The 18,398-nt window shown below is 38.8% G+C and overlaps 1 protein-coding gene across 4 annotated transcripts in view; it reads right to left on the reverse strand.

Annotated features, from left to right (window-relative positions):
• ppp1r12a (protein phosphatase 1, regulatory subunit 12A) overlaps window positions 1-18,398 on the reverse strand; it is a 106,412-nt gene that overhangs the window by 26,319 nt on the left and 61,695 nt on the right. The window contains exons 9-19 of one of the 4 annotated variants that reach the window (XM_037537676.1): window positions 18,034-18,179; window positions 16,269-16,376; window positions 14,238-14,453; window positions 12,601-12,689; window positions 11,740-11,856; window positions 7,669-7,818; window positions 6,317-6,430; window positions 5,529-5,663; window positions 2,868-2,958; window positions 2,038-2,235; window positions 833-1,010 (exon numbers count right to left, since the gene is read on the reverse strand). In XM_037537676.1, coding sequence (XP_037393573.1) covers window positions 833-1,010; window positions 2,038-2,235; window positions 2,868-2,958; window positions 5,529-5,663; window positions 6,317-6,430; window positions 7,669-7,818; window positions 11,740-11,856; window positions 12,601-12,689; window positions 14,238-14,453; window positions 16,269-16,376; window positions 18,034-18,179 — 1,542 coding nt within the window. The remainder of the gene's footprint in view (window positions 1-832; window positions 1,011-2,037; window positions 2,236-2,867; window positions 2,959-5,528; window positions 5,664-6,316; window positions 6,431-7,668; window positions 7,819-11,739; window positions 11,857-12,600; window positions 12,690-14,237; window positions 14,454-16,268; window positions 16,377-18,033; window positions 18,180-18,398) is intronic. The other 3 variants (XM_037537681.1, XM_037537688.1, XM_037537679.1) reach the window with 3 other exon arrangements.

Raw genomic sequence — 18,398 nt, forward strand, 5'->3', positions numbered from 1 at the left:
ATGGTCCATCTCTCAGGGTGTGCAAGCTGGTTTGGTTTTCAAATTCAGCAGTACCAGTCAGGCCGGGTCTCTGTTACTGGTCTGGGTTTCAGTTTCATACCCAGGCAGACCTCTCCGTTCCTCCTTACTATAAATGCAGTTTGAGTGCTGCCTGAAGTGCACTCCTTTAGTTTTATAATGCGGCTACAAGTCCAGCTAGCAAGTTAAGGAGGTCTATGTACACCAATTATCATGGCGCTAACGTATGTCTAAATCATAGTGTACTCGCTTTGAACTTTGCAGAGCTGTTAGGTATCTCAAACTGACTTGCTTATAATATAACAATAATAATCGCTTTAAAGAACACTTTAGTTTCTATTTCATCCTGTTTTTGAGGTTCTTCAGTCCAGCCATAAATTTTAATAGTTTTAATTACATTAGAATTCTTTTTATTTGGCAATTTCATGTATTAAAAATCTAACGCATCAATGTCCATTCTGCCAGTTAGGGGTGTAAAGTGTGTACCAAGCTGGACAGATTGGTCTGGTTCTTTAAAAACAAGGTTATGCTCTTTTATATGGTTTGACACCTTATGACGTTATCCATAAAAACATGGACAGATTGTCTCACATCTTAAAACAGCAGTAAGTAGTGGCAGCATTTTGAAGCTTGAACTTTGTCCATAAGACACATACAGTCGGAGAAACCACAGAAGCAAGTCTATTAGAGACCATTCGTATGATGCTAACTGGTGCACATAAGCTTTCATTACTAATTAGCAACAAGGACGGAAGTCAAATAAATTCAGTTTACACGCAACTATTGCTTTAACTGAAAAAGCACTAATCTGTACCTTTCTCAGTGTCGCGGGCTGATCCAGAGCGGCTGTAGGTGGAGCTGATGCCACTCAGGCTGTTGGGCCGGTTCAGCAAGGAAGAGGAGGAGGTGTAGAGGGATGAAGAGCTGCTGGAGGATGAGGGCAGCGTGGAGGCCGTGGTGGTGGAGGAGCTCAGGGAAGAAGTCCGGTACCGCTGTGCACAGAAACAATATTTTCATGAAATACAGTCACTGTGCCCAATATCGGAATTACAGGAATAGTTCGGCAAAAAAAAAAAAAAAAGAAAGAAAAAAGAAAAGAATTTATCCAAATTTCCCACTTATCCCAAATGCAGTCTATCAGCCAAGGCATATTTTCTTTCTTTATTTATAACAAATGCTAGAATTCAATAGTCACCCAAATAGCCTAAATGTGTCTATAAATATACATTATCAAAACTTCTCTCAACCTGCTCAAACCACAGGCAGGTCTTCAATAAGGCCACACACATTTGCCAAAGTGGTTTATAGCACAGAATGGGCTGGCAGATTCAGCTGTATTTGTGATAGTAATTGCCACAAATTCTAGACCAGTATTCCTACTTCTGGATTGTAAATACACTCTGTTGTCTAAAGTGCCTGCCACCAAATCTGTTCATTTTTATAGTACATAGAAAGTCACACAGTGTCCTAAAGCACATCAAGTCTGAGCGGCCTTAATAAAGACCTGGAAATGGTTTGAGAAACGTTGGTTTTGGTGATGTTTTTCACAGAAACGATTTAAAGTATTTAGATGAATACTGAGCAAAATTACCCTTACGTCTTGGTTAAGACTACAGCAGGAAAACTACGTAAATTCAACATTGCTTTCCTCAATCATGCTTTTAAAAGCAGCAATGCTCGCAATGTTTGCCTTTATAATAAACTAAGAAGTGTCAAATTATGTTAAATCAAAACCTTTGAACAGTTGATGCTAGATGAATAAAAATCAGAGATTATCTGAACTATTTGATTTAAAGTGTGTCTAACTGTGGAATATACAGATACTTTTGAGACAACAGGTTTTTTGTTCTTTTTTGAAGCAACAATCAAAATGACTGTCTATGGAAACTAACTGTACAACACAGACACAGCAGATGTACAATAGATTGAAAAAAGCTGGAGTTTAATATTTATAATAATACATCAATCAGGCCATAACACAGTGACAGACACCATGAGAAAAGAAAGAACACTCCTGACCTCCTCAAAAGCCCGATAGCGAGACCTATAATCATCCTCCTTTGTTTCTGCCTCCTTTGTTTCGACCTCTTTCGTCTCGGCCTCCTGTTTCTCCTTATCCTGTTTCTCCTTGTCCTGCTTTTCCTCCTCTCTGGACCGCATGGGGCGACTGCGGCCGATCGTCTTCTCTGCTTCCTGGAGGTCAGTCAGGGTCACACCCTGCACAGGAAAAGGTCAAGTGATCAGATACAGATGCCTCGATATTCACTGTATTTCCAAATCTGTTGAAATACCTCATCTAAGTCAGAAAAAGTTGCAAATGCTAATCACTGTAGGAAATACATCAAATCTTAAAAAGCCTGTATCCTACATTTTTCTCGTATTCCATTTTCCCTCGAAGGTCCACTTTAAAAGTTTGTGTGGGCCACTGTACCAGAGACGGTCCTAATTAATTTCTCTTTATTCTGTAGAATTTTTACCATATGTGTAAGACTGATGCATGAAAATGTTTGAAAACACTAAGCAGTCAAACTAAACAGCCATTTGTTTAGAAATAAGGTGCATGACATGGGCTGAGGGTATCATATAAATGAAAAGGCCTTGTTCTCAAGCTCAAAAGCATGACTTCTTTCAATTTCACCTTATGAACACTCAAACAAGTTAATTAGATACAACTAGATTAACTAGATACAAAAAAGTTTTTGTAGAATAATTTTCACTACTGAAATTATGTTAGGAACAAGACATAGAACAGCCTTCTAAACTGATCTGAACAGACCACTGAAACTGTGAACAAACAGTAGAGAGTGATGTGACTGATCCAGGAGCAAAGGTAGTTAAGCAGAACTTACCTGAGTGGATCTCCTGGACTGTCGGGCCTGTCGAGATCGAGCTTTCCTCTGAGACTCCGACTCCTCATCACGCACAGGAGTGAGGTACGATCTACACAAACACAAACACCAACACCAATTACATCAAAGCTGGTCTGGACCACAGCAGTTCCTCAAGAACATCCTCAAGATCTGAGTCTAGGACAATTCCAAAATAAAGCTTAGGAAAACCAAAGAGTTTTTCTTTGTTTCATTGTTTTAGGTCACTCGCTGACCTTAGGATGACTTTACTGAATTAGGAATCTGATTCCATTCATTGGGTAACAATTCAAAGCATTCAATTCAGAATTCATTTTTACATATAAATAGTCTGAAAATTATATTCTGGCCAAAAAAAGAGCACATACTTTATAGAATATAATTATAAATGACAACACTCCAAAACTGAAACCAACATGAGGCCCTGTACATCACTAAACAGGCACTTGAAGCATTAATTAATTTCACCAAAGCTCAAGGCTCACTCAATATACGCGGCTTGAAAATCAAAACTAGATCAAAGCACTTTCAGTTTTTTGGCTTCAGCCACAGTGATACTGCAGACACTCAGACTGCAGCAGTCTAAAAGTACACTAATAATAAAAATGATTCATGACTCCCACTAATATAAAACATGTGATTTATACTGTATAATTTATAATATATAATAAAATAAAGGACAGGATAAATCACTTGTGTGCATTTCATATGCATAAACAGAAACAGAAATTTATACAAAAACACGGCACTAAGCCAACCGCAAAGTATATAAAGAGTCAGTTCTTACTAAAAATAAAACTCGTTTCCTATGTCGATTACAAAATGTTCAGTCAGGCAGGGTTACACTGCTGTGCAGAAAGAGCTGAATCAGGCCATATAAGGAGAAGAGACAGGCAGCACATGGCCTGTGTCAAAACACACATTTTACAGAGCTGCCGGTGCTACAGGCAGTCAATGAAGCCAGAATACTGGTCATTCAGAAATATACAAGCTTAAGCACCATTACAACACAAGCCATACATAATCCACAATTACACTATACAGCTGTATGCAAAAGTTTAAATAACCCTGGTCAAATGACTTTCTAAATTGACATATTCTCTACAGGAATAATTCATTCCTGCATTGTTTAGTGCTCCATTTCTAATTTATTTGCATTGAAGAAGAAAGAAAGAAAAAAAAAAAACCTTATACAAGGGTGCTGTACCTTTTGCAGAGGCCATATTTTTGTTTTTCCACAATACGTGTCCACAAAACACAAAAAGTATATCGCTGTTGTCGAATCAAAACCTTGTATCTCCAAAACTGTAACTTTACAGGAGAAGGTAAAAACGTGCTCTACCCTTATTGTAAGTCAATGGAACCAGACTTTTTTCCAAGTAATTATAAGTCATTTTTGTCCATTCATTACAGAATTACACACAATATATAGTACTAGGGGTATTTTCAAATCAGGTCAAAAACTGAAAACGACAAAAAAGGAGATACAGTACAAGGTTTTGCTCCAACAGCAGTGATAACAGTAATTGCACCTAAAAAAATGAACAGAAGTGTGCTCTCTTTAAAAAGTGGTAACTTATTTTTACTTGTCATTTAAGCAGGGGCGCACAAAGTTTTGCACACAAGTGCAGCTATTGGTTACATCTTCAAAAGGGTAACTAAAACAGAAAGAAACACATTCTTTAACTTTAATGTACATTAACATGATTGTGTTCTTAGGTAATTAATTATGGTCGATTTCTGATGTCTCATTCATCATGTAATCTTTACACAATGTAAAGAGCAGTTGGCCTTTTCTAATGGTGTTAGGGCCAGGTTAGCAAACCAATGCACACCTCTGCTAATGTACAAGTATGTAATTTGTTTTTGAGGTGCCAGATGTCAGGTTTTGAGCTCTGCTGTCCAGTTGGTATTGTTGACCACTCCAGACTCACTCTAAAAGCATTTTGAACTTTTTTTTAAAGTAGATAAAGTGCTGTTCCAGCTCTGCCACTGAGCTTCACACGCTCTTTCAATTATATTCACATTGCCACCCAATGTTTGAAAAGACAAAATAAAGACAGAATGGATGCTTGCTGAAGACAGCATCATGTAAAAGACGAAAATGACGACTTGTCTGCATGACCTGGATTAACAGCTGGATGTGGTTTGAGAGGTTTTGACCATGTATTTGTGGAAATGACTGGGTCTATAAGTCTATTGACTTCAGCGTGTTTGTAAGCAACATTAGCCTAGTCCAGTTCTAATCTTAACAAGCACAATTTAGTCTTGGGTGACCGACTTTGAGCTGACTTGTGTGCATTTGGAGTAAATGGAAAATCATGTAAATTGGATTTTTTTTTTTTTTTTGCTGAACTATTCATTTGATGTGGATCTTGTGAAATATGGAGAATTTGTTTTCTCCATAGTAATTCAGATTCCCCACAAGGGAACTCAAACTGTTTTTGGGCATCATTACAAGAGATGAAACCTGGATGTGGAGCTGTTCTATACTGCTTGAACTACCTGATGGACTACAACTACTGTAAACACTAGAACTGACCAGTTTACGTGACTATCCTGAAAAGATGTTTGGGCAGTGGGACAGTTTTAAACAAAAACAAAAAAAGCAAATGTGGCTGGGCCTTAAGGGTGAGTGTGTACCTGCGTCTCTCGCGGCCATCTGAGCCTAGTACAGTGCCAGTAGTGGAGGTGGTAGTGGTGGTGCCTGCAGTGTTGATGGTTGGAATAACAGTCGCTGACTCTTTCTCCTTCTCTGCACTGTCCTCCAACCAATACCTACGCACAAATATACACATACAAGATTTCTAAAATCCTGTGCCACCATGATGAAAAGTAGCTCATATCCTGAACTCGTTCATAAAAAGAAAATCTGTTTGAAGTAATCGAATATAATTACAGCAGGTTTGCAGAAATTTAAACTGTCCAATTTGATTGACAATCGTGAAAGACGGATACCATCAGTTTCTGACAGCCACTGTTATCTATAAACATGGATTAAAGTGTGTTAGCATAGCTAAATCAACATGATCTTGAAACCTGAATTTTGTCTGTACTTTAGTCAGTGTTAATAGACAACTCTTTGAAACAGTGTCAGAAACCACTTGAGATTACTACTCAACAACACTGTTTGAATAGTGCGCAATGATTTAGGCATCCAGTTAGCACCATGCTAATAAGACTCCATTGCTTCTATCTACATTACCCTCATAGCTCTAGCGGTAAAACAAACAAACAAAAAAAACAAACATCAGACACCAAGCTTGTTTTGACTGTTCGACTACATTTGAATTAAACTATTAATTTAAGGTGGTTAAGAAGCAGTATAACTGTCGATCTGGAGAGCAAGATGAGGTGGCAATAGTGACTGTACACATACATTGATGCAGTGTTCAACATTTAGGCTGGGGGGGGGGGGGGTGTTTGTTTACCTGCGTTGACCTGTAGGTGAGGTAATAGAGGAGGTGGTGCTTGTTGTCGTGGTAACGGAGGAGCTGGAGGCTGTAGAACTCACAGCATCATCCTGTCTGCGCCCAAACGAGCCACTAAAAGAGGAAAAGCATCAGTCAGGTCACATACAAAAACAAGAGCATGAGCACACTCTCAAAATGATGCGTTAAGTGTTTAATAACAAGCTATTTTTGAGTTATCGCTGCTTAAGATACTCAACTCTATCCCAGTGGAGCATGGGCCAGTTTTTTTCACAACATCATGTTTGGGTCTAGCTATTTCTTTCTATCTGAAGGAATTTGCCTACATAATTTTGTCCAACAGCAGGTGTCGTTTTTAACACATCTATTTTGAAAGTGCACAGAGCAAAGATGGAGATGCCAGGGGAAGAGATTTATGACGGCAGGTCTAGGAGATAAAATCATGATGCTAATAATCCAAGTCAAACATTCTTTAAAACTGATAATGCATGACAGGTATTTTTGGTAAATTCACAATGTCCTCCAATCCTCAGTACAACATCAGCAGCAAAGGTTTGAAAACTTTATGCTAGGAGGTGCCCTCTGCCTTTTACTTAATAAGATGTATATTAGTAATATCAAAAACAGGTGGGAAAGTTTGGATGAATCCATCTAGATATTTTAGAGGAGACAGCCAGCTATTTAGCTAATAAAGTACCACTTAGCTAGACAGCGAGTTAGGTGTATAGCTAAGAAAATACTTCCTTGTCAGACAGGTAGCTAATTAGTTAGGTATTCAGCTAATAAAATTTTTCCTAGCTTGACAACGACACAATTACCTAATAATTTAGGCAAAAATAGACGGCCCAATTACAATGCTTTTTCGTTTATACAAAGAACCAATAGAATTTAAATGTAGACTTCCTAGTTAGCTTTACACCCTCAGTATGAACCAGATAAGTTAAATCCCAAAGGCCTCTACGCAACCATGTCATTTACAAAACTTGCCTCAAAAGCACCACTTAACCCATATACATGCCCAACTAACTTCAATATGATGAGAAAAAAAAATGCAACTAGATTTCCTGACCAAAAAAAAAAATAAATAAATAATAAAATAAAAAAAAATCACTTTTTAGCCATGTGGTTTGATTAATTTAAAAAAATTTAGATTTGTGCACAGGCTTAGTGAACAAACGGATCAAAAATTCTCAGAACCTTACATTTTACAACACCTCAATAAGAAGAGACAGGTTTAAATGGCAGTAGGCTAAGGCAGAGGCCACATGCAGTGTGTAAGTGTGTGTGTGTGTGTGTGTGTGTGTGTGTGTGTGTGTGTGTGTGTGAGCAGCAAGCTGGTGCAGGGTTGGTACCTGCGGTGTATGCTGTAAGCCTGGCTGTAGGAGGAGTGCGGGGACTGCCAGGATTTAGTGCTGTTAGGCTCCAGGCTGGAAGCGGAGGACGACTTGGCTGGAAGGTCGCGGGAACTGCCGCTGCGGCCGAGGGTTAGAGTGTGTGATGTGCTGCAGCGTGACAGTGAGCAGGCCAGAGAGGCGTTTTAGCAGGAAGACAGGGGCACATACGCACACACAGACAGAGAGACAGACAGACAGAGAGACAGACAGACAGACAGACAGACAACTTTGTTTACATGGTAGTCAATACGTTCAAAAACTATCATAACTGATGTGGATAAATTGTAGATGTTAATTATTTCATTCCCTAATGTTCAATTTCTATTCAGCACTAAGAGTAATGCACTTGACTCAACTTTGTGAATCAATTGCACATAAACATATTGAGAAAAGAGTTCTGAGCAGGACAGCACAGTTATTGCCAAAAACAGACCCGCCCCAGCATGATTAAACAATTAACAAGTAAACAAAGTCCTTCAGAGTAGTTTAATATGAAATACTCCAATAACATTCGGAGCGTGAGACTTCAGACTCTTTGGACATCTGGTTCCCATCACCACCACTGTGTCCAATTCTACCTTGTGTCTCTAGAACAGAGCATTTCACATCTAACCACTTTTTTACATCTGATCCCATCAATCATGCAGAAAAAATATGCAGTGGAATAATCTTTAATTCCTTCTTATTTTTGTTGTTGATATTGTCATTTTTTCTTCATCTACATCTAGTGACTATATATAAATATACAGTGATAGGAAGCGAGTATTCAGACACTTTTTTTGTTACTTAACACACATATATCCACTTCAACTTCACATAAAAGGCCTTTGGTACTTCTAAACATGAGCAAAAACAACACAATTTTTAAAAGTGTATTTTGTTCCGTATAAGTATGAACATAAGCATGAACAAAGATAATGTTTTTAAAATGAAATTGATTGAGAAAATGTACTCAGACAAACTAATAACATTGGTGTTTTTTGCATAGCTGTTGTTGGCTATTACACATTTGAGACATCTAAAGTAAGAAGTAAACGACTTTTTGCAGCTTCGCTGTTAAGTGTTGGTCTGTTTCTCTTGGCAAACAGTCTTCAATTCTTCTAAGGGTCCCTTCACAGCACTCCCAATTTCGTACCTCACTGTGGGTGGCTTTCTTTGAATGATACCCGCAACCCTTCTTTCTCAAAACGTGATGACCACACACAAAGGTTTTTTAGTTTTACATTAATATGCAGGACATTAATTATATATATTTCAAGTGCCTGACACCTTTTTTTTTCCATATGAATTTGTTTTAGATGTGTAATGCCTATAAATACATCCTTACTACTCATATCTATAAATGTCGGGGGTACTTTTGCACTGAAAATGTATTAAAGAACAAAAATAAAAGTGTCTGAACATTGTTTCCCCTCACTGCATGTGTGGGGCAGTTATTGTTATGATTTTATCACCCAGACGAACTATTTAGTCATATACACACAAATACACACAAACATACATTTATATATGAACAGACAAAGCACAGACAAATTGAAAACTGGGTAATTTGAACAAGCCTTGGTTTCTTATATGTAAATAACTTCCAAGTAGTTGACCTGGAGGCCAAAAGCACATCATAACCTTCTCCCTTGTAATCTAAATAAAATTAAACTAATACTAGTAAGCTGTATAAAAGGACAGGCTGTTACAAGACAAAACATTCAACTTGTTTACAATTTAGCGTTTGCCTTCTTGAAACACCTCACAGTCAATTTGATTTATTAACTCACTAATTAATAATTAAATTGACTGAGGTGTTCTGGAGCCGGGAACCATAACTGCGCAGTGCTACGTCCCTCCAGAATTCAAGAAAACTGACTTGACAAAACATCAAATGTACAGTTTCCTCTTTATTTTAAAAGTAGTTGACCAGCCAAGGTACGTTATGTGTGGTGCTTGCAGTTTGTTGCTTTTAGTTTTGCACTGAAGCTATGAGGCAAATGTAGCTAACACAATGGAAGATTATTAGTAGGGTGCTATCTCTATGCCTGGCATCAAACTGTGTTGAGATGTAAAGCACCTGTTTATGTGGTTTCTGACACTGAATAACATTGTTTCTAGCCTAGGGTCTCAGTCTCTCAATTTTTCCGTTGTAGCCGCCATATCTGGGACTGAATTTCTGGTTCCGCTGCTCCACACAACCTTAACTAGAGATGAAAGATGGCTAAAATTACTCACCTTACTCTGAAAGAGAAAAGAAAAAAAACGCTACCTTGATAAAGTCAATAAAATAGGCTGTGATCCTTACACAGTTTCACCCGAACTCCTGGCACCACTTAAACTGACAGAAAGCTACCATCTTTGATTTCCTGACATTTATTTCTCATACACAACCCATCTTCCTACTAGAGAGTCCCTCAAAGCATTAAAAAGCACAGAAGTCTATGGGCTCTTCACATCAGGGTGGGTAAAAGATCCCATAGTGCTGCATAAAGAGGAGAAGAAACTCTGATCATAGGAAGAGTAAGGCACCATCAGCTAATTAACACAGGTGTGAACAATGCTAGACTTTAGTTAACTTGTGCTAATCTTAACAGCCGTGAGATGAACAATTGTCCTCTTAATGGAGCTGCAAACAGCTGGGTATAACTTTACTTCGTTTCTGGATATTTAAATGACGTTTGAATGAAGAAACAAACATATCGTTGCTGTCGGAAGAAAACCTTGTATCTCCATTTTATAGTTTTTGACATAATAGTAACAGATACTTTCAAATTTACATTGTTTGTAAATTTCATGATGAATGGCCTAAAAGAAATGACCCAAAATGACATGGGAAAAATTCTGGTTCCATTGACTTACATTGAAACTGAAGTATGTTTTTCCTTTTCCTGTAAAGTTACTATTTTGGAGATACAAGGTTTTCTTCCGACAGCAGCGATATATAAGAATGAATGTCGTTTGTTTCAGAAAACTATGTCGTGTTTCAGCAGAGGTGACTTTGTAAGCTTGCTAGCGCAGTTAGTGCAGAGTTCCCCAGCTCCAGTCCTGCCACCCCTGCACTGCATCTTTTTGGTTCCCCTGTTTAAAACACTTTAAATGATCAGCTAATTAATCTTTTCTTGAGCTAAACGAGGTGCTTACAGTAGAGAAAAACTCTAAACTATGCAGTGCAGGGGCTCCAAGCCTGGAGTCTGAAATTAAAACTTCAAACTTCAGACGCCAAATGTCCTTAATGATCAACAGCAGGGGGGGAAAAAAGGGGGAAAAACTTTGTTTGATTTTTGTCCAAACGTCTAAAGAGAAACACAAAGTGAAATCTGACATGAACAGAAAGAGGCCTGACAGGTGCAGATGTGGAATGACCAGTAAATCAGGATCATATGCATGGCATCACTGTCACACCATGCACATGTTCAAAAAACAGAAGCGCATGCATGCTTGGAGCAGTTATATTATTTGTATGAGCAAAAGAATGATGACATCTAGGCTAGATTAATGACGCGAGTAAAGAATATTACTTAGAATAATGTTATGTAACATCTACTCCCACAGTTGTTATAGTTAAGCATCTAGTTCTAGTGATTTAGCAATATGCTTTTAAGGGCAGGTTGGCCTGAGAGATTTGAAGACGTTAAGAGCCAGATTATCTGGTTCTAGAGGAGTGATCCGTAGGAAAATTTTACAAATGGCAAAATTTCCATGTAAAATGTTGAGTAAAGGTGCTCCTATATTGTCTTTCATAGCCTATAACTTATCTTTGACCATTATGAGCAGTTAACAGGCTTTTTCTTTCTAAGACATAATTGCTGAAGTATTTCTATAAGCCTACATTGCTAACACTAGCTACTATCAAGTAAGGATACTAAAGTTAACTGGGATAACTTAGCGACTGCTTCCGAGCTAACGCGAAAGCACATCATTCCACAGTGTGCTTTATTTAATTTTGTGCAGGCATGACGAGCCAAAAAGTCCTGTGCGCATATACTTGCGGACCAGTTCTCTAGAGAAAGTATAACCTGCGTCCGGTTCTGCATGAAAGCTAACCTGCGCTGGTAGCTGGATGTTCTGTTCTGCAAGGTGGTTCCATCGCTGTTCTTCAGCTCCTCGTCCCAGCGTCTCCGTGTGTACGAACCACTGCGCACCAGACTAGCTGCTGAATCCCTGAGAACCAGAAGCTACAATAGCACCACGGCATCCACGCACACCACCAGGCACACACACTGAATGTGCCAGGGGTCTGTGTGTATGTACAACAACCTCCAGTGAAGGCTTCATAAGCCACAAGAACTTTTAAGAAAGTAAAACTTATTTGCTTTTAAAAAAAAAAAATAGTATTTATAGGATGGATATTATATGGATAGCTCAATTTTCACTAGATCTTCTTTGCTTTGAGTCCTATATTGTACATAAAAGGGCTAATTCTGGTAAAACTTGAAAATGTGTTTACCATTATAGCCCTAATACAGTGTTTTTATCACACAAACAGCAGAACTCCCTAGACAGTCTTTGTTTTCTTCCAGCCTATATTCTATTTACTTATTGTTTGTCTGAATAAACAAATTCCTTGAAGACTATCTTGGCCTATGCAATTCTCAATTTAACTTTTTTTTTTGGTGACATTCAGACTATACCTGAACTCAGCCATATATACAGCAGTTTATACTATATTATGAATTTAGACAGATGATCCACTGTGGCGACCCCTAAAGGGAGCAGCCGAAAGAAGAAGATACTATATTATGAATTTCCATTTGTAATCTCTGCTCCTGTGTACAGCAGCTGTGTAAGCCAACACACCATGCTCAGCAACATTTAAGCCTGCGATATCGCACTGCAGAACACAGCAGTGAACAGTATGGGGCTTTTCCAGCAATGCGCACACGCATTCACAACTGCCTCTGTTACCTGTTCTCCTTCTCATCAATGTCCGATGTGCTCGCGAGCCTCCGGGGGATGGTGGGCGCAACGTACGCTAAACGAGTTTTTTCTTTCTCCTGTGGGATAAAGAAACGAGCATTCATTAAGACTGCTGACAATCTACAATCCATTATGATGCTGCTATCTGTAATGACCTACACTCACTAGTCAAAGTCAGGCTAGGGTACTATTGCAGTTTACATATGACTTGCACAAATACTCTATTCATGTCTGCACTCTTTATACATTAGCCACATTCTGTACATTATACCATCTCTGCTTGAGTAAACTGAGTTTAAAGTCTGGCTTCAACTTACTAATCTGAACTCAAAAATGCACCCTGGTCAAACGAGCACCCGTGTCCATTTTCCACACAACAGAACTGAGAAAGTATGATTTCTCATGTGACACTAAGTTTCATGTTCTGATTTACCTTATCCAGTATTTGGCTTAATGTGAAGAGCAATTCTGGTGAACTACGGTTTATATAAGTTGGATGTGACACCTATGCACCTGACCAAGTAATGGTCTGCACCATTTCTATCCCCCCTGTAGCAGGTTCAGTTCATTTGGAACTCTGCAAAGAAGGGTAACCAATTTTAGCACATGTATGGTATGTTTCAGTAGTGAAAATAATGGCAACATGTGACTATGGATTTATAAAAATATCACACAACTCACTGGAAAAACACCTTCTGCATGCTCTGCTATAGACCCGTGTTCCCAACCTTACAAGTTTCAGCTTCACAAAACCCAACAACTGCAGTTAACAGCAGTTAATATCTTTCTCTGTTACAGCAAGTTGCAGCATAATTTGCCACGGCAATAGTCGTTATAACGTGATCCAGAAGTTACTGGGATAGACAGAGCTGAGCATAAAGCTGGCTGGCTATGAAAGAAATTTTGCTTTGCAAAATAGCCCTCAGATTACTAGACTCCAAAGAGCAATTCAGATCCAAGTATAACTGCCACAGTAATAAATAAATAAATAAATTTACAGTATCCCTTTTTTAATATTACAGAAGTTTGCTTTAAGGTATTCAGCAGCAAATGAACATGTAAACAACAATTCATGTGTTTGTCCACCCACTTTGTTTCAAGTTTGGTTTTACTGTGCTTTTCACTGACTGACTTGGCCCTGACCTGCATGTTAAAATACTGGTCAGTTTGCACACCAACCTAATAGCCTTTTCTTGTTAAAACAGGTGGTTCTTGGTGATGCTGAGTGAACCCTAAAACACTCTCACATTAACACAGCAAAAATGTTTTAAGTGAGGTGGTTTCTGCCATGCTGTGCAGAGCTAAGCTGCACAAGTTCATGTTTATTTAACTTTGCTGACCTTGAAACGCATTGTCAATGACTGTAGGCAATTTGTTGCTGCAGCATATTAAAAAAACCCTTCCATGATGACGTGGTTCAATCATAACACTCGTTTGCCATGATAGTTTGAACGTCATCTCTTCTGTGTTTAGTGGGGGGAAAAATCCTTTCTATTCTCTGCTCCTGTTCACCATCACTGTTGTATTCATTACTGAACACAAGCACTGACCTCCATCTAGTCCACAGGGTATGTCACTCCACTAGCCTATGGATTCCCTACTATAAACAATGCTGCTTCGCTGACCTTGTCCTTGTTGTCCAGTGAGGATGACAGACGGGGCGATGAAGCTGACCGCATCACTCCAGCTGTATCCTTGTCTTTCTGCGCCTCTTTAGCAGCGCTGATCTCCGCCAGTGCTCCATAGCTACCCGTCTTCCTCAGGCCCAGCCTCCAGGATGCAGGAGACTCATCCTTACGCTCCTCCTCTTTAGGGGACACCTTACCAGCAGGTACATTCACCTGAGGGGAGGGGAGAGAGAAAAGATGAAGCTTATAGGTGACTCATGACCTCAGAAAAGCCACAAAATGTCAAACATATACACTGTTGCTTTTGAAGCTACAGTGCAAGTTCACAGAAAAGCCCATCTAAAGGCCCAGTCACACCAGCTTTTTGACAGTGAAATTCAGAAAACAATCAAGGGTTTCAGCTTAAAGACGTCCTGCAGAAATTAAGTTTCGCTGAATTTTGGTGAGCTTCAGTGATTTTATTTCATTGAGCAACAACATGCGTGCTTTGGCTTAATTAAGCCCCAGTCATACTAACATTATTATAGCAAAACATGGCAAAATTATAAGAATTTCAATAATAATTCCTTTAGGGTTTAATGGTGACAACATTCAGTTGCAAAGAAGTTTATGTGCAAAACTGAGTTCTTTTTTGTGTTTTGTGTTCAACAGCAAAACTGTTAATAAGCTTGCAAAGGCAGTCATTCATATAGAAGCACTGGCAGCTTAGCATATTGCCACCCACAGTTAAAATGGCAAATCACAGCCATTTTATTAATGTAGTTTTTTTATTTACTTTTGTCATCATCAATCCTTTGGCCATGTCTTGGTCACAATTACATCTCAAGAACTCAAAAACTGCAAACTGCTAGTGTGACTGTGGCTTAATGATATAATTGGGAAAATCTTTGCGTCTGAATTTGCAGCATGAGGGTAAAGGCAAAACTGTCATTGTCTATTCTGTATGGTAAAAAAATAGGGTGGGGGCAGAAAGGTAAAAGCAGGAGGGCAGCTGGAGATGAAGTGCTGGTTCATCCATTCCCAAAAAAAACAAAAAAAAAAAAAAAAAAAAACAAAAAAAAAAAAAAAACATTGGATGACCTTCAGATAAAAATATTAAGATATAGGAAACAAAAGCCTTCACATGCTTAAATAGCCCTAACATTCCAATACTAACAACAACAAAAGTAACAATAATAACAACAACAACAATAGTAATAACAATAATAATAGCAATAATAACAACAACAATAATAATACAGATCTGTACGAAACACTCCAAACTGATTTTTGTGTCTGATGAAGGTTTGGTAAAATAAACATTTCACCACTTTATAGTTAGTCTTAGTACAGTAATAAATCTGTTCAACCTGTTAGATCAACGTTAAAGCGATAGTTCTGCAAAAAGATCTAATCTTCACAGCCTCCCCCCGCCCCACCTTCAGTCCATCAGCCAAGACATGTTTGGTGTCATAAATTTGCTTCTTTAGTTTTTCCACTAGAGCTACAAGGCTAATGGGGCTGACTAGAAGCAGAAGTTTATTAGCATGTTGGTAACTGCATGCCTAAATCATCAGTCACCACAAAATGTGCTGAGATGTTAAGTAAACTGAAATAGACCTTCTTTAGTGGTTTCAGACACTGTATGACAAACTTATCTATAAACATGAAGCAAACTTTAGACACCAAACATGTCTTGGCTGATATTTGGAAGTAAAGGTGATGAAACTATGTCAATGTCTTTTGGTCAAACTATTGCTTTAACGTTCACACATTTGGGCTAATTCTATTACTCAGACAGTGAGCACATCCTAGCATAATAAATACAGTTTTAGTGACAGGAAGCACTCCACAGCCATGACTGACAGCACCATGCACTGAGCCAATGAGAGGAGAGGTTATGGTCTTGGATTAGGCAGTTTTCTGATTGGTTAGGCACATGGTCATGGGAGGGGTTTATACTGGTAGTTGGGTAGCTGGGTACAGAAAAAAACAAAACAAACAACAACAAAAAAAAAAACAAAACGCTGGAACACACTGAAGCCTCACCATCGCTTTTTTGGGCACAAGAGAAATGCCCGTTTTTCGCAAGCCTTGACGCCACAATGCAGGACAGGCAGCTTCCCCCACAGGAATAAGGGCAGTAATAATATCAGACTAAAGCCATTCAGAACAAGAGCAAGAACAGAGAGAGAGAGAGAGAGAGAGAGAGAGAGAGAGAGAGAGAGAGAGAGAGTAAATAAAGAGAATGGGAAAGAAGGAAAGAAAAGAGAAGAAACATAGGGAGAAGAGTGAATGACAGAATAGGAACAAAAGGAAGAAAGAAAGGTAGAAGAAGAAGGAACAAAGCAAGAGGATAGGAACAGACAGAAGAGAATTAAAGAGAAAGAAAAATGACATATAAAGAAAGAGAAAAAAGTAGAAAGAGGAAGAGAGAAAGCGAGTGAATGACAAACAAAAGAGACAGCAGTAAAGAGTACATGGACACTTTATGGGACAGGAATGATAAAGAAAAATAAACTAAGAGGAAAATTGCTCACTCACACCTTATAAATAAAGAAAATTATATATGTATAAACAAATGAAATGAGTAATAAAAGGCAAAACGCATTTCCTTTTTTGCTGGGGTCTTATTTAATGCTACTGATAAACTCCCTGTGCAGCAGGTGAAAAACAAGAGAGAACATATGTGCAAAAAAGAAATCATCCAAACAGAGATTCCTTCTTGGAACTGAATTTGTACCTACCACATGTGCAACTCAACACAAAGATGGTTTCATTCCTGATATCTTGCATCACTGCAACGCACTGTATGGTATTTTATCACACTGTACAACACTGGATCATTATACTGCATTGTATGGTACTGTATCATTGTATGATACTGTATTGCTCTGTATTATATTGTACTGTATTGTTATATAATACTATACTGTATTGTTGTATCACTGTATTGTACTGTATCATTGTATCATAACTGGCATGTTACCTTGTGGCCAACATGTTAGCTTGGGGCTAATATTTTAGCTAGCAGCTACTTTAAAAAAACTGAAAAATTAATTTTTGTTCATGAAAGTGTTACAGACCTAGTGACAAGTCCAGCTGAATCGTGTCTGGAATGAAAACCTGCAACCGCTTTGCGAATAAGGCTGGACATCCCTGACCTAAATCAAGTGACCATATCAAACTAAATCCATCCAAAAACTGCAATGACTCGCACCCCAAAACGGCAGACTTACATTTAAATAAATAAAAAGTAAAAAAAAAATAAATAAATAATAATAATAATAAAAAAAAAGGGGGGGGGGGGGGCTCTAGACCAGTCTTTCTGACTTTTCTTAGTCTGGTGCAGTTGTCCCTCTCTCTCCTGTAGAGGGCAGCAAAGACAACAAAAAACCTAACAGAGAGGGGGCCATTTTATCTCTTCTCCTCCACAGTGTGCATGCTCTACCAGTCGGACTCGCACACATACACCTGCTTTCCTGGAAACCCACCACAAGCTCCACCTATTTCTCTACTTCTCTCTGCCTCAACTGAATGTGTCCCCCCCATTGACCTCAAAGCTCATGCAACACTAGCCAAACCTTAAAAATAGCTAAAATCACTGAACGCCCTATATATGACATTCACTGCAGGCATCAAAGACTAAGTGTTACAGATATGAGTTCAAGACTTCAATTAGCATAAAGGTCAAATTTTCAAGTGCTTAAAAAAAATGTCCCTTTACTTTAAACTGGAAAAATGTGCCCATTGCCTAGAAGTGTGGGCATTCAGAAGGAGGTTTAGATGGCACGCTCAAAAAACAGATGCTTACCTTTTTGACAGGTGAGGTAGGGGTTGTCACCTGGTTGGTGGGGCTGGTAGGGGATGAGACTGTGATGCTCGTGGGGGCGGGGACTGGGGTGGGTGCCATGCTGTTAGAGGTGGAGTTACTGACTGGAGCAGAAGACTTTGTCTTGTCTGGAGAAGAAAAAAAAAAAAAAAAAAGGCTGATATAGCAAACAGTGGTCCCTCATTCCAGTCCAGGACATCCCATGCTCTGCATATTTCTATGCCACAAATAAACACAATGTACAAGCAGTGCAGACCACTCAAACTATGGCCTGTGTTGGTATGTCAGCCATAGTTCATAAGAAAATGAAAGTGGAGCAGACCCACGATCGTCTCCTGCTGCCCAGT

The sequence above is a fragment of the Pygocentrus nattereri genome, chromosome 1 (genome assembly GCF_015220715.1).
Source record: "Pygocentrus nattereri isolate fPygNat1 chromosome 1, fPygNat1.pri, whole genome shotgun sequence".
Taxonomy (NCBI): Eukaryota; Metazoa; Chordata; class Actinopteri; order Characiformes; family Serrasalmidae; genus Pygocentrus; species Pygocentrus nattereri.